At 34.5% G+C, this 16,191-nt stretch overlaps 1 protein-coding gene across 13 annotated transcripts in view; it reads right to left on the bottom strand.

The window, feature by feature from the left end:
- The window catches only part of NBEA (neurobeachin), a 671,317-nt gene that overhangs the window by 375,457 nt on the left and 279,669 nt on the right, over positions 1-16,191 (bottom strand). For all 13 annotated transcript variants that reach the window (XM_070240236.1, XM_070240226.1, XM_070240227.1 and 10 more), the window contains one exon: positions 9,459-9,586. In XM_070240236.1, coding sequence (XP_070096337.1) covers positions 9,459-9,586 — 128 coding nt within the window. The remainder of the gene's footprint in view (positions 1-9,458; positions 9,587-16,191) is intronic.

Raw genomic sequence — 16,191 nt, 5'->3', positions numbered from 1 at the left:
AGTGTTTCCACGGGAGAACACAGGCCTGGAGTTTCATAATTCACCATCTTGCTGATGTTACTATCCATCTTTTCTCTACTTAATGGTGTCTTTTGATAAACCAAAATACTTATGATATCATCAAATTTATCAACCTCTACATTTGATGCTTTTGTATCTAGTTAAAGAAATACTTCTTGCCTTTGGCAATAGAGATATTTTCCTATATGTCCTTCTTGTATAAAATTTGAAATTTCACTTTTTCAACCATTTTAGTAGTGACTTTTACATATTTAGTAAAAAAGGGATTAAATTCCTTGTTTTTTTAATTAACAAAAGACTATCCCATTGATCTAGCTGCATTTATTGTACTGTTCGTCTCTATCTGCAATGGCAGCTCTGTCACACAATGTTATCATATGTGTGTGGGATCTGCATCTGGATATTTATTCTGACACAGTGATCTGTCTCTCTTTGGGTCACTACCACACTGTTTTAATTACAATAGCTTGTTCATCTTCAAAATCATCTTGGTTATTTTCAGCCCTTCATTTAACAGTATAAATCTGAGACACAGCTTGTCAAATTTCATGAAAGTAATTTGCAATTTTTTTAAATCAAATTTTCACTGAAATTGATGGATTATCATGGGGAGAATTGACTTTGCGATATTGCGTTCCTACCATGAATATGATATAGCTCACCATTATTTATGTTTTTAATGTCATTAAGAATTTTTATAACTTTCTCCATAGAGGACATTAAAAATACTTCCATAAAATATAAAACAGATAAGTAAAATGCATAAAACATAGGTTAATAAATTACTTTAAAGTGGATATCCTTGCAACCACTACATAGTTGAAGAAATAGACTTTTGCCAATATCCCAGGAGCCCTCCATCTGTTTTGTCCTAATCACAACCTTCTTCTCACGTGTAACAAACCATTATCCTGACTTCTATGATAATCGCTTTGTTTTTCTTTAAAATTTATCATCCAAATCAAAGAATTTCATCTATAAACAACTTAATTTTACTGATTTATTTGAGATATCTTTTAAAACTCTTTTAAGCTACAGTGTCCCCGTCTATCTCTTTTTCCCCCCATATAATTTATTTTGAGGAAACCAAGTCATTTGTACTGCAGAATTTCCACTAGTGTTAATTTTGATGATGGAATTCACATGGAATAGTTTAACATGTTGGGTAAACATAATCAGATTAAGCTTTATTTTAATTCATTCATTCATTCATTTGGTCGGTCAGTCCGTCAGTCAGTCAGTCTTGATGGGTGACAGTGTTTTCCTTTCGCCATCTGGTTGTCTAGTTGTCTCTCTTTCTGTGATGTTAGCAGCAACCAGTGCTAAGATGATTAATTCCTGAGGGGATGCTAAATGGTAGTAATCTAACTCAAAAATGACTCCATCATTTATCAGATATATTTATATTTATATCATAGAAAACTTCCCTTATTAATAATTTGATAACACAAATAATATAATTTACAAAGGAATGATAGGATAAATCCTTCCCTTTATCCGTTTTCAAAATAATGAGTTCGTTCCCCATCAACCTCTAGATTAGAGCAAATCATTTAAAAAATCATTCTTATGACTGATGGATTTAAACACATTCATGTGTTTTAATGAATTGCAATTATCACACTTACTAAATGCTCAAAATGCCCCATCTTTGACCAATAAAAATGTCTTCAAGTTAGCTCCTAAATCTTTTTGAACAGTCTTTGATATCTTCCTTGGGTTTTGGTATCATCAAATGTTGCAGGTGAATCATGAACATTTTGCCTCAGCCTTGAAATCACCTATTTCTACTTGTAGATGTGCTCACCGCAACTGACTTGGTCACTATGTCTAGGCAAAACAGTACACAGGGCCAGAGTATATAGTTAATGTGTTGGGGGTGTGTGTGTGCACATAATAATTTCACATACATAATGGCAAATTTGAATTCAAACCAAATGCTTTCTCTTAAGCTCTTCTATTTTATATCTGGATCTCCTTTGTTCAATGAGAAACCTGATTTTCAAGAACATGGGATAAAATAATTAGAATACTAATAATTACTAATTGGTTTTATCCAACATTATGCAAGACTTTCATTAAAAAAACCCAATAATTCCACTACAAATATAATTAGTCTCCCTACTTCAACTTTTCAGAGACTATAGCCATTATATTCTGTATCCGTCCCATATAATATCATTTAGTTAGTTCTCCAAAAACATCTATATTTGATGGCCATCATGATGGTCATCCTTATGTTGACATCTCTCCAGTCAGTTTGGTTGCCTGATACTCCTTCTGCAGTAGATTTCTCAGGAGAGGCTTGTGGAAATAGTATTCCCTGAAGTCTTGCATGTTAACAGTTTATCTGCAGTCTCTACACATGGAAGTCAGTTTGGCTGATGTTTTCAATCCTTGAGTGTCTTAAACATCCTACTTCATTTTCTTCTGGTAGAAAATATGTCTGTCAAACAGTATGATGACAATCTGATTCTCTTTCATTTATACGTTAATTTGTATTTTTATCTAGATGCCTGAAATTTTTTTCTCTTTTTCGTTAAAGTCTATTAATTTTACTAGAATATGTCTCAATGTTAGTCATCTGGGTAATTTTATCAGATATTCAGTGCCTTTTATATTTTTTAAAATCTCTCCCTTTTTAAAATTCTAGTAGTTTCTTTGAATTACCAATCTTATTATTTATCTGTTCTTCCCTCTGTTTTTCTTCTTTGGAAACTCATAGGTATGTTGGATATTCTAAATTTGTCCCTTTCATTCTCATCTTTTCTAGTCTCTTAGGTCATTATTATTTTTTTTTTTTTGATATTTATAACTTCTCTTCTTTTTACCTTATATTTCTCATACAACCTTATCAGTGAAGTTGATTCAATTCTTTATTTCTTCTGACTTAGTCTTCACTTCTAAAGTTATTTTTTCCCTTTATTTCCAATTCTAAGTTCTATCACCACATCTGTGAGATTCTCTAAACCCTGATAAAATTGTTCTTTCATATCCTATATCAGCTTCTAATGTCTTTTAGCTCATTTAAAAACTTTCCATCTTTTTTTCTGGCATGTCATGGTTCTGGCATGTTCTGAGGGGGTGTTTTTCTGCTCATTCTCATTTTTCTTATTGTAATATATGGGATTACAATCCTTTTTGTTGGTTATTTTATGTGAAATTAGTTTTACTGAATTTTTAGGTAGCTTTTTTCCCTCTTTCTTCAGGTTCTAGAGATCCCGTCTTCTGTTTATTTTCATAAATATGACAGCCTACTTTCTGAGATCTTTTAGCTCTGTCTTCCCCAGTTTTATGTGGACTTTCTCTTTGTCTCTCTTGCCCTTCTGTTGCTCCATTTGGATTCTATTCATAGTACTTTCTCTTCAGTGTAGGACTTTGTCCCAGAAGAGAACTCTAGTTGCTTAATTTCTCATGGGGCCTAGATAGGTCCAGACACTTCCAACCTTACCACGGAGCCCCAGGACTCATCGCTATCACAGTGTATGAAAGCCCTCCCTACTTCAGCTGCTGTTCTCAAATTGGCCCTCTGGGTTTTCCAGTGAGTATTTGCAGACCAGGTTCCTTAGATGCTCTCTTGCTTCCCACCACTTTTTCCCCTGAATCTCTTGATAGCATGTACATCTTGTAGCTACATCTGGATTGTCCCTACTCAGGCATATTTTGGGGCTCAATGGGATACGCGGTCACCTCGTTTTGCTGTAAATGTCCATTTGTTGTTGTTGTGGTTATTGTTTCACCATCGATTATTCTGTCTGTTTTTCATGGAGGAATTCAGGGATATTTAAACTATGCCCCCATTGCCATGTACCCTAATTCTGTTGTGTACATTTTTTGTATTATCTCAATTTTAAAATGATAATTTCTAAAATTACATTTTAATCTATAATTTTTGAATTAAAATAAACACACAAGTATTTCTAATTATGTGGTCATATTGTTACTATGAATGATCCAAGGATTATATGGGCTTCTTGACTAGCTCAATCTTTTCATGATAACATTTCAGTGATGTTCTCTTTTGGTGAAGATGGAAATTTCATGCTATATTTACATACTTTTAAAAAGTCCTAGTCTAGGAAACCACAAATATTCCTGAGTATAATATAATTGTAATAAAATATTTATTAATGTCACTAAAAGTGTAATAGATACTTCAGTGACATTTCCTGCACTGTTACCCTCCCTTTCTAAGATGTTTCAACTTATATATAGCTTCTAAAAGGGGCAGCATGTGTATTATATCCAACTTCACTCCTCCCATCCACCCCAATCTTAACTGATTATAATGAGGGTAGACATCTAACCCAAGGCTGAGCCATTCAGACTCTCTCTTGATAGGTAGTGACTATAGTTGGATGATGAAAAACGTTTACATTAAAAGCACACTTGGGTAAAAAATGGGATGCTATGCTGGGCCATGTTCTGACAACTAAGAAAGTGAAGCTAATCCAGAAGAGAAGTAAAAAAATTGAGTTGACGCACAGATAGAAGCAAAGATGGGAGGCTATGAAGTTGCCCTGAGAGTCAAAGGGAGTGGCTTTCGTTACTGTCTCTCCTCTCCATTTCCAGGCAGCCTGAAGTCTAACTGTACTGCATTTCCTGGCCTTGGATATTTATGAGACTTTCTGCTGTATTCTCATCATTATTAAATTACCTTTAATATTCTTGTGAGTTCTCAACCAAACATAAATAATGCTCACAGAATATAAACAGTGATTTCTCAGGGTCACTCTGCTGTGGTGGAACAAGACAGAATATAGGACACTAGGCTAACACACATACACTGAAACAGCTTCTCTTCTAATTAACTTAAGTCACTCCTGCTGCTTCATTACTAACGATAACACTAGGCCCACTGTAGTTCTTAGGCTTTCTGAATAAAACTCACCAAGATCTAATCCACTCCTGACAGTCAGTATCCAACCTACAACTGGCCCTACTTCCTTAAATCCAAACTCTAAAATAAAATCCTCTAAACTCCTTTAGGAAAAGCCTCATGGTTTCTCTGGAGTGCATTCTCCATTGCTGCAGGAAGCCAAATAAATATAACAATTTCGGACCAAATGTTATTTTGTCTTTTTAGGCAGGTGGGTTTTGATATTTGCTTACAAGCCTACTCTAATTTTTATGCATTAGTTTCCAAATTGAAAAGTTGGAATTTTCTAAAAGAAAGTTTACTAAGTGCCAAGTAACTATTGTCTCCAAAAATCCTTAATTCTTGAGAAGAGAAACACACCCACACCAAAAGCTATGTAAAACTAGCTACTGTTAATGAGTGACTTTAAAACATGTCCACTACATTGATTACTCTAGAATCATACAATAATAAATTTAACACAGGTTGACTAATAAAAGTGATAGACAAATTAAGAAAATGAAAGGACATTATTTTAGCTTGTATTTTAAAGGACACAGACAATATAAACTACCAACGATTAATTATTTTATAACAAAAAACAAATGAATATATGTATGAATTAAGAAAATCTGAATATAAAACAAAGATGCAATTCAAATATGCCTTATGATTACTTGAAATGAACAGTAATTGACTAGTTCAATCCTTTCATAATAACATTTTAGTGATGTTCTCTTTTGGTGAAGATGGAAATTTCATAAGAATTCAGTGTCTTTTCATAAGACACTAAAGTATCTTCAGTTACCTAATCCAGATTTGTTCCCACCATACACACATATACGATGAAGTCAAAAGCAATGAGATTTATTCATCATAAGCACTATTTTTAAACAGAAATATTCAATAGCTAGGGTAAAGGTACTTTTATCATATAGATCTCCCAAGTTCTTCACAACGGTTTGACAGTTTTTCTTCTCAGAGAAGAGGAACAGTGTAACAAATTAGAGTAAGAAGGGAAATGAAGGAGACGAAAAAAGACAGAATGATCAAGAGTGCACATTCAAGAATGAGAACACGAAAAGACATGGATTTCCATAGACCAAGGTTGAGAGCAAGAACGGACGTTGGATGAGTATAGTAGCCAACTCATGGGTGTAGATGACAGACCAATATTGAGAATTCTCAGCACGGAACACAAAATTTTACCTATTTTCCCTTATTTTTAAAACTTACCTCTACCAAAAATTATCAGTAACAAAAATAATGTTCTATTCAAGTACACAGAAAAAACAGTGAATATTACATACCAGAATCTAAGTTAGGCAATGTTAATGTAAATAATAAGATACTTCTTATTTACAACAATTAAAAAACAATTTTGTTAATATTGTATAAATAAAATGGCACAGGAGAACAGAAGAGAAGGCATTAATTTGGCTTAAGGAACCTGAAGCAGAACTCAAAGAATGAGAATAATTTTGGAGAGACAAAAAAAGGAAAAAGATCCGGTGCACAAAGAAGAGTTGTACAAAAACAAGGAAATGTGATAATGAGTAACTCGTTTGAGTGTTTAAGGAATGTCTTCTATAGCAAGAGGATGGAGACTAGTTGAGTCTGAAAAGGAAGGTTAGGACTAAATTGTGAGAGATAACAAATGGTGAGGTTATACAGCAGAGGTTTCTAGATTTTTGGATGGTATGCACTGACAGAAATTTGGAGGACCACATCTTAAGTTTGTCAACTTTCTATTTTGCCAAGTGTTGGCATTTACAAAGCAAAACTCGGGGGCTGGCCCCATGGCACAGTGGTTAGGTTCGTGCACTCTCCTTTGGCGGCCCAGGGTTTTGCCAGTTCGGATCCTGGGTGCGGACATGACACCACTCATCTGGCAAAGTTGAGGCGGCGTCCCACATGCCACAACTAGAAAGACCCACAACTAAAATATACAACTGTGTACTGGGGGGATTTGGGGAGAAAAAGCAATTAAAAAAAAATAAAAAGAAAAGAAGATTGGCAACAGTTGTTAGCTCAGCTACCATTCTTTAAAATAAATAAATAAATAAATAAAATAAAAAATGAAACTCAAAACTTAAAAATCTACCATTTGCTATGATCATTTTAACAAGAAACATCACCTTAACACAAAAAAAGGATATGAACGATACATCCATATAGTTTTAAAAATAAAAATATATTGAAATTCTTTGGAGGCGTAAAGTTACAAAATAAAATTGTATTCTGTCAGATGAACACAGAGTGAACTTTTAGTATATATAACTTGTTCCAATGTTTCCTTTTTGGCAGAGTCATTCTTTTAAAAATCCAAGAGGCATATTCTTAATCCTCTTTCAACTCAATTCAGAATATTTGAGGTAAACTTAGGGAAGCCCAAGAAAAATAGCTCTCAATTACCCAGACATTTCTCCTACCTTCTCTCTGCAGTGCTGAGATAAATAAGAGAGTCCAGATTTTGAGCCATGTAAAATTCCGGAAATGAGGCTACATACGTGGGGTCCTGACTGACCAACATAGAGTAGTTAAAAGTTATCTGATAGTAATTCCTTAGAACTTGTAGTTGTCACAGATTGTTACTTAGGAACCAGTAATGTGAGTCTTATAACTTAAAATAATTTCTTCTTTGCTTTGGTTGCTGGAAAACTTAGTGCTGAATTTGTGTCCCAGTTTTAACAACAGTACAGGACCCATTGCTAACATTACTACATTTCTAAAGGTATCTTGTGTTTATTTTAGCATGTCTTTGATGACTAGTTCTTCTGTAAATTTGTCAAATCATTTTAGGGAAGGATATACATAAACACAGAAAAAAATAAAAGAGTTTTAGGGAACAAGGAAACATTTAAGATTTAGTTTTTCAACAATGTTTATTGAATTTTTTCTTATTATAAAAGTAACACGTTACAGAGGGTCACTGCACTGACTATTCCCTCTAACTACAACACCCTTCCAGTAAGCCCTATGGCTACCCTCCTTTTGCTTTTGTTTGTTTGTTTGTTTTGAGGAAGATTAGCCCTGAGCTAACATCTGCTGCCAATCCTCCTCTTTTTGCTGAGGAAGACTGGCCCTGAGCTAACATTCGTGTCCATCTTCCTCCACTTTCTATGTGGGACGCCTATCACAGCGTGGCTTGACAAGTGGTGCCACGTCAGCACCTGGGATCTGAACCGGTGAACTCTGGGTTGTGGAAGTGGAATGTGCGAACTTAACCACTGCACCACCGGGCCGGCCCCTTTCCTCCTTTAAGTCTTTGCTCAAATGTAACTTTTACCATTGGCCTATTTAAAATTAATCACCCTCTTTAAAACTGCAACCTAACCCTGCCATTTCTATAATCCCATCCCTTGTGTTTTACTTATCCCTTCACATAGCATTTACCATCTTCTAACATTCAATATAATTAAATTATTTTTATGCTTAATGCTTATTTATGGTCTCTCCTTGCTAGAATATAAGCTCCACAAGGCAGGGACCTTTGTCTGTTATTTACTAATATGTTCAAAGTCTTTAAGATAGTCCTTGGCCTAGAGTAAGAAGTCAGTATTTTTAAAATAATGAGTAGCCCAGCACGTGTCACTGTGCTAAGAGCGTTACATACATTATGTAACTTAATCCTTGCAAGAACCCTGGGAAGGAGGTGTTATCACTGATGACATCTTATAGAAAGGAACTAAGCTCAAAATGGCTCAGTAACTCACAAAAGTCATAGAGCCAAGAAAGTAGTGGAACAAGGATTTAAACTCAGTTAGGGTATTAACTATCACCATCTTCCCTAATAGAAACAGATTGTGTGAAAGCAGTTGAGAGAATGATAGAACAGACAGGAAAACTCCTATAGTAAGAGGAAGTGAAAAGCGAAAATACATAAGGCTGCTAAATCCAAGGAATGGCACCTAAAGATATTATTCACTCATAGAATCATCTGTGTATTGATGACCCCTTTCTGAAGGCCCTGAATGTTTGTAAAACAAACTTCTTTTTAAAAAAAGGCTTCAGATAGCCATACTTTTCAAACCTACTCTTCTAATACAGGTGCTTAAATTAAACCTTCACAATAGTTAATTTTCTTTGCCTCTTCACTCCATTTAAGTCACTGTTGAGTAGAAGACAACAGCTTCATCAGTTCCCAGTTAAGAATTTACATTGTCTCAGTTAAGGATTCTCATATGACAAATGTCATGTGAATAAGAAAAGCCACTTAAAGAAGCATGGCTCTTAGAGTTGGAAGGAAATTTTAGAAATTGTTGCTTGGTAAAACACCCCATCTTAAGGAAGGATACACAACATCCATTTGATAGACTGGGATTATAAGAGCCAGAACCTCCCATTCCAACACTTTGTCAAAATTCTTCATTCTGTTATTAGCATTAACTGTGAAAACATATTGTTTTAAAAAAATGAATAAGGAGAAAGCATATATGAATATCTTATAAGAATCTGTGGAAGCAATGCTTTTATATTCTTTTGGCAATAAATATTCCTCCAGAAGCACAAATTATGCCATGATTAACAGATACATTATAGGAAACTAAAATAATTAGAATAGAGAGAGAAATCATACCTTCTATCAATAGCTCTTGTCCATGACTGCCAAGAAGTGTACGAGATAGGAATGGGGCAAAGTCTACAAAAATTTCACGAAGAAGAGGAGCAACTTTTTCTAAAGCTCTTTCAAGTTTTGCAGTGATGCTGTTGAAATTAAGACATAAAGACTAGTAAATATAATTCAGCATAAAAAGTCATATAAACTTTACTTCTAAATTAAAATCTTTAAAAATCATAAAAGCCCAGTCTAACCCACTGAGTAATAACAGCTGCCTGTAGAAGGGACACCTGCACAGTTTCATATCAATCATAAGGCTGCTCAAAGGACTGCAGCTAAATTAGAATGACCATGCTGTGCAAAGGAATTGGGATTCTGTGAACTGCAAGGGCCATGGACCCTGTAGCTCTGAGAGCTTCCAGAAAAGAAGTTCTCCTTTGTCTCCTTTGTCTCCCCTTCCATCCATCAAAGAAAACTGTTTCGAACATCTACTGCATGGATCACTGTGCCAGTTGCAAAGAATTAACTCTTGTTCTCAAGAGTTCCCTGAAAATTCCCTGAAAAGTTAAACAAATAAGGGAATAACTGGAAATCAGTGTAATACAGTTGAATTGCTTTGATTTCATAAGCCCACTTACTTTTATTTACCAATCTGTGCATTATTATTTATATTGTTCACTTTCAAATTTTAAGTTTTATGGCCTTACATAAGCACTGTTTGACATTCTTGAAAATACCTCGAGTAGTATATGTAAAAGAAAAAACATGGGTAAAGAAAATAATTCTGCTCAGGCAAATAAATAATTTGGTAACATCTAGCTATCTCTCTTAGAAGTAACGTCTTTGGAATAAAGACTGCTTGGACCAGAATGCTGGTTCTACCATATGCTACCTAGATGACCTTGGGACATTAGGCTTCCTATGTCTACAAAGCGAAGATGGTCATAGCACCTACCCGCTGAGGACTAAATGAGCCGAGGTCTGTAAAGTGCACAGAAAAGTACCTGGCACACAGTGAAAGATCAGTAACAGTAGCTCTTATAACCGCTACTTTGAATAAAACACACCTATATTTACTCTTACAAAATGTGACTCTGATATACTAAAAAAAACAAAATCAATATAATAACATTACAGTAGATGAGCACACATTCTTCTACACAGAAGACATGTACAGTAAGGAATTAAACAATGCTTCAAAGTAGCCACAACGCTAAGTAATATTTTTGTTACATATGAGGAAAACATAAATGAGAAAGAGGTAATTAATCACAGAATAATTTGTAATATATATTACTAATATTTTAAACTAAAGTACTGCATTTTTTAAGTGATTAAATAGGGATCAGGGAATAATGTAGGTTGCCTTCTTTCCTAACTTGGAACCATGATCTGAATCCTCTGTGTACAGGAAGCTTCACCCTTAGCACTTCTTTTTAACTCTGTCTCCTCTGATCTGGGTCAACAGCTTTAGAGAAAGGAGAACTCAGAGGAAACTCAGGTTTAGGCACCTCCACAAACACTTAAAAAGAATACTCTGGAGGAACAACTTTAGGCAAAAAACGGGACTTTGGTGGGGCTTCACATACTTGCTGAAGATAAGGTTTTTAATCTTCTCCCCTACTCTGCTATTCTGGAAGCAAGCACCTCTTTTAAGACAAGGATCTCAAACTTTAGTGTAGATCTGAATCACCTGTAAGGCTTGTTTAACCCCAGACTGCTAGAACCCCACCCCCAGAGTTTCTGATTCAGCATGTCTGGGTGCGCTGTGAGAATTTTCACTTCTAACAGATTTTCAGGTGGTCTGATACTGCTGAAACACACTTTGAGAGTAACTGTTTTAATATGAGTATCTACTACTAGTAAATTGTAATAAAACAGCTAGCAAAGGAAAGCCTACCTGAAGTCATAGAATAATCATAACTATAATAAGTTATCTCTGACTTTAGTGACTACAGACAGAAATTCTTTCTTGGATCTACTATTTCCTTCCTTCCTTCTAATCTCCAGGATCACGTCCCAAGACTCTTCCCAGCTAAGTTATTCCCTCTACTAAGGAGAGGTAAGTAAGAATGGTAAGAGCGCACCTAAGATGATGAGAAAACCCCAGATATAATTATTATTGTTTCTGCACCTGAATTCTCCGTGAAGCATGAATATTTATTTTTACTCAAGATTAATTAGAGTGAAATTATTTTAGAAAAATTCTAGATTTATAGAGGTTCACATCCTAGCTATACTATTGGGTTGTAATACGTAATGTTGTTGTTAGTGCCATCGAGTTGATTCTGATTCCTAGCGACCCTATACACAGCAGAGCAGAACTCTGCCCGGTCTTTTCTGCACCATCCTTTCACCTTCCAGCACTATATCAGACAGTGCTCCCCTGCTATTCACAGGGTTTTCAAGGTCAGTTTTTCTGGAAGTAGGCGGCCAGATCCTTCCTAGACTGGAAGCTCCACTGAAACCTGTCCAACATGGGTGACCCTCCTGGTATTTGAAATACTGGTGGCATAGCTTTTAGCATCATAGCAACACATGGCCAGCACAGTATGACAACCAACAGACTGGTGGTGTGGTTCCCTGATCGGGAAACAAACTAAGGCTGTGGTCATGAAAGCCTGGAATCTTCACCACTAGACAGTCAGGGCTGGCTTGGAATATATATACTATTATCTAATTAAAGCCAATTTTTGCCCTAGTTTAAGACTTTTTTCCATATTTTACAGTTTTCTGTATGATTTAGAGGCTTCAGAATTGCAAAAATCCTGTTCTTTGTGATTCAGCTAAATATCAAATAGAAACTTCAGTTAATCAAAGACACTAGACACATGTGTATGTAAATACGTATTCACTACCTTGTCTTAAAGGTAATGGATAAAAACGGACGTTTCTCAGTGAATGAATTCACATAAGATTTTTGAAACTGTTTTCTTATAAAACCTAATAGTATATTAAATGATGCTCTTACATATCATTCTGCAATCATAATTTTAGTTTTCTAATAGGGGACAAATAATGCAACATTTTACTCAGTAAGGGATCAAAGGTTTTAAGCACAGAAAATCATTATCAAATAATACTGCCAGTATTCCTCCATTAAATAAGAACAAAATATTCTAAGTGGAAAAATTTCACCATCGCTTTTTTACAGTGAAGAAATGGACAGTTTTTTGTTATCGTTAATATTTACAGATTTCTCACAATGCATTTTGAAGGAGAGTAAACATTATACAAAGTGTGTGATCTTCATCCTTACACAATTTAAATTCTCAAAGGAAATGATATGAACATAAACCTCAGCTTAACACCCTCCTCTATCACCTGGCAAATAAGCACCAATTACAAAAAAAAAGGGACAGATTGTGCCTATACTGTTATTTCAATTCTCATCTGAGAGAAACACGCAATGTAGAACTACTTTTTCTCAATTCCAAGGCATATATGAAAAATTTATTTAACATGTTAAAATAAAATTTAAAGAAAACACTTTTAACAAAGGAGAACTCCTTGGCCTTATGTCCTATAAAAATAAGTGAATCATTCTCTTCATTTTGAATAAAATTTTTATTTTAAAAATAGAAAATACATATAATTACCAGAAGAAAACAAGGTTCTTTGGCAAATTATTTTGTAAGAAAAATTAGCATATTTTACTTAATTTAGGGAAAAGACTAAGTAGTTATTCAGTTTTATTTGAAAGTTTATTTTCATTTACTCAAAAACCATTCATTTAGTCTAATCCATTTTGTGCACAGAAATAATACAAAGCTGCACAAGATGGGGAATTTGCTCTCTACAGTCTCAAGTGAGGCTTACAATCTTCACACTAGTAACTTCTCAATATTTGGTAAAATTCTTGGGCCCTAAATATAGAATTTGTCAACACTAGACCAAAATGCATTCTCTCAAGTTGCTCATTCCTCTCTCTCCACTCTATTTTTTTTCATTCCTTTCAGTCACAATAATGATGCTTATGATGCTATTTTGACTTTGGCTATTTCTCTTGATAGTAAGTACCAATTCTTTTAAAAAGAGAATTACTGATTTCCATGAAGGTAATTACTGCCGCAACTTGGGAAATTTATTGACCACTCTAACAAAATTACCAACTATAGGAAAACAAAACATTCAAAAGAAATAATAATGTTTTGGATGAAATTCTCTAACTTCAATGCCTAGATCAAAACAATATGAGTTAAAACACGAGAGTTTATTATTATAGTTTAAACAACACAATTATGCATTGGCTTTTACCTGTATTAAGGAAGGCTCTTTTACAGAGATTTACAGATTTTAAGAAATTCATATGAATAAAAATATAATTAATCCATTGGAGAAAAAAATATAAAAACTCATGTGTGCAATTATTATCAAATCTTACCAAATGTAACTGATGTCAAGACATATCCAAGGCCAAGATACTTATAAATACATGAATCAGCAGGAAAAAGTAAGATTTCTGTCTCTTGTTTTCTAAATAAATCTCCTTATAAGTAAGTTTCACAACAAAGTGTTGATTATTTTCAAATGTAACATGTTTTAGAATTCTAGATAAATGTAATTCTACTTTTATTTAGGACACTGCTTCCATTGTGAGTTCTATTTTAACAAACTCCCTTTTGTTTGTGCCACTTCACAAAATAACAATTTTTATTTCCTTTTTTTTTGCTTGAGGAAGATTAGCCCTGAGCTAACATCTGTGCCAATCTTGCTATACTTTATACGTGGGTCACTGCCACAGTATGGCTGATGAGTGCTGCAGGTCTGTGTCTGGGATCCAAACCCACCACAAACCCAGGCTGCTGAAGCAGAGAACGCCAAACTTAACCACTACACCAAGGGGTTAGCCCCACAATTTTTATTTACTTTTCATTTAAATTTTTTGTAATCTCCTAGGTCCTCAGCATAATGCCATAAATATAATAAATACTTAATAATTTAATTTGATAGATTAAAGTTCTTAAAGTTCTTGATTCATTTCTTAAGTCATGTAAAAAAGGGGTAGGTATAATAATAAAATCTAGAATCAAAATAAATAATTACATGTCCTTAAGCAATGTATCTAAAAGATACAGCTCAGATATAAAAGAAATTATTACACTAGTGAATTTCATATTAGATTTTAGTAATCAAATGCTCCAATGTAAATTAAGAAATATAGGCACAGGTAAGTGAACTGATTTGCTTAAGTAAACTTAGATGAAAAGAAAAGATTAGGAGAGTATCAAAGTTATCAAACCAAATATTGTAAAATTAAATTCTTAATCAGTTTGATATTATGACTAATAATTGACAAACATTGACTTTAAATATTTTGTCAAATTTTCACTAAACTTCTAATATGAACTATAACTTAACATACTAGCTAGCTGATGAGTAAATGCATCCTAAATCTCAGAATCTGTAGCATTGTGACCTACTGATAAACAGTTTTTTTAAACTAAACTTTTTAGAGTTGCAGCCACTAAGCAAAACATGAAGCTTGGGGCTGGCCCGGTGGCACAACGGTTAAGTGTGCACGTTCCACTTCGGCAGCCCGGGGTTCCCCGGTTTGGATCCTGGGTGCGGACATGGCACTGCTTGGCAAGCCATGCTGTGGCAGGCATCCCACATATAAAGTAGAGGAAGATGGACACGGATATTAGCTCAGGGCCAGTCTTCCTCAGCAAAAAGAGGAGGATTGGCAGCAGTTAGCTCAGGGCTAATCTTCCTCAAAAAAACAAAAACAAAAACAGACAAAAAAAATGAAGCTTAAAAAATTCTTGCTTATTTTATTTCCCATGATCTTTTAAGTTAGAAAGTTACAATTCCTCTTTATTCTTCCTTAACAGAATCATACACGTTTTCAAGTGTATGATGAAATTACAGAAGACTAAGAAACTGAGCATAAACAGAATTCTTTTGTATGCAAGCACTGTATCTTTTATATGGTAAGCTTAACTCCAAACACACATTTTTCAAGTTTCAAGAAACGTAATGCTGGATGTCTTTAGATAACTATAAAAGCTCATTTGAAGTGCATTTCTGGAAGTTAACTGGATTTTTCATATACAAAAAGAAAATTAAAGAAACTGAAATGGAAAAATTCCTCCTGTCTAGTCAAACAGTCACGCAAAATGATACATAAATTACTTTGAAATAAAAATATAAAGTCCAGAATATATGTCATTTAACTGAGACAAAACAACAAACCTAGTGATAAAAAGACTAAGGCTAATTATATTTTAAATAGGTGATATAAAAATTGAAATAATGAAACTTTTCCTACCAAATAACAAGTTTAATATATTATAAAAGAAATTTTAATGTAGTAGGGACTGTGGTGGATCACCAAGATCCCCCTTTAGGATACAGACCCTGACTTCCCGGAAAGTTGTCAGGAAAAATATTGGGTGATGGCTCACAGTTGGAGCCTTCCTCTGAAGGGACCTGTTTTACCCAAAGTGAAGTCTCCTCAGCAGCAGCAATGTGCATTCAAACACTAGTCCAGGAGGAGATAAAGTCCTAGCTCCCCTCCCTGAGCTGAGGACGTCTCTCAGGGCCATTCCCGTTTCAGAGCATTTATAAAATGCCCTATCTTTGAATTTGTTTCCTGTCGTAGCAGTCAGTTAGTGAGTGGTTTTAGTACAGTACTTGGTTCACATAATATTTTTGAACATACAAATTGTAAAACCATTAATTAGGAATCTGAACCTTTAACAAGAAATAGAGAATTTCCACTTAGGATGTAGAAAGCTGGAAAGGGTCA

Source organism: Equus caballus, chromosome 17 (assembly GCF_041296265.1).
Source record: "Equus caballus isolate H_3958 breed thoroughbred chromosome 17, TB-T2T, whole genome shotgun sequence".
In the NCBI taxonomy this organism is placed as follows: Eukaryota; Metazoa; Chordata; class Mammalia; order Perissodactyla; family Equidae; genus Equus; species Equus caballus.
The sequence above is the reverse complement of the archived record's forward strand: the minus strand, read 5'-3'. Positions and strand labels throughout refer to the sequence as shown.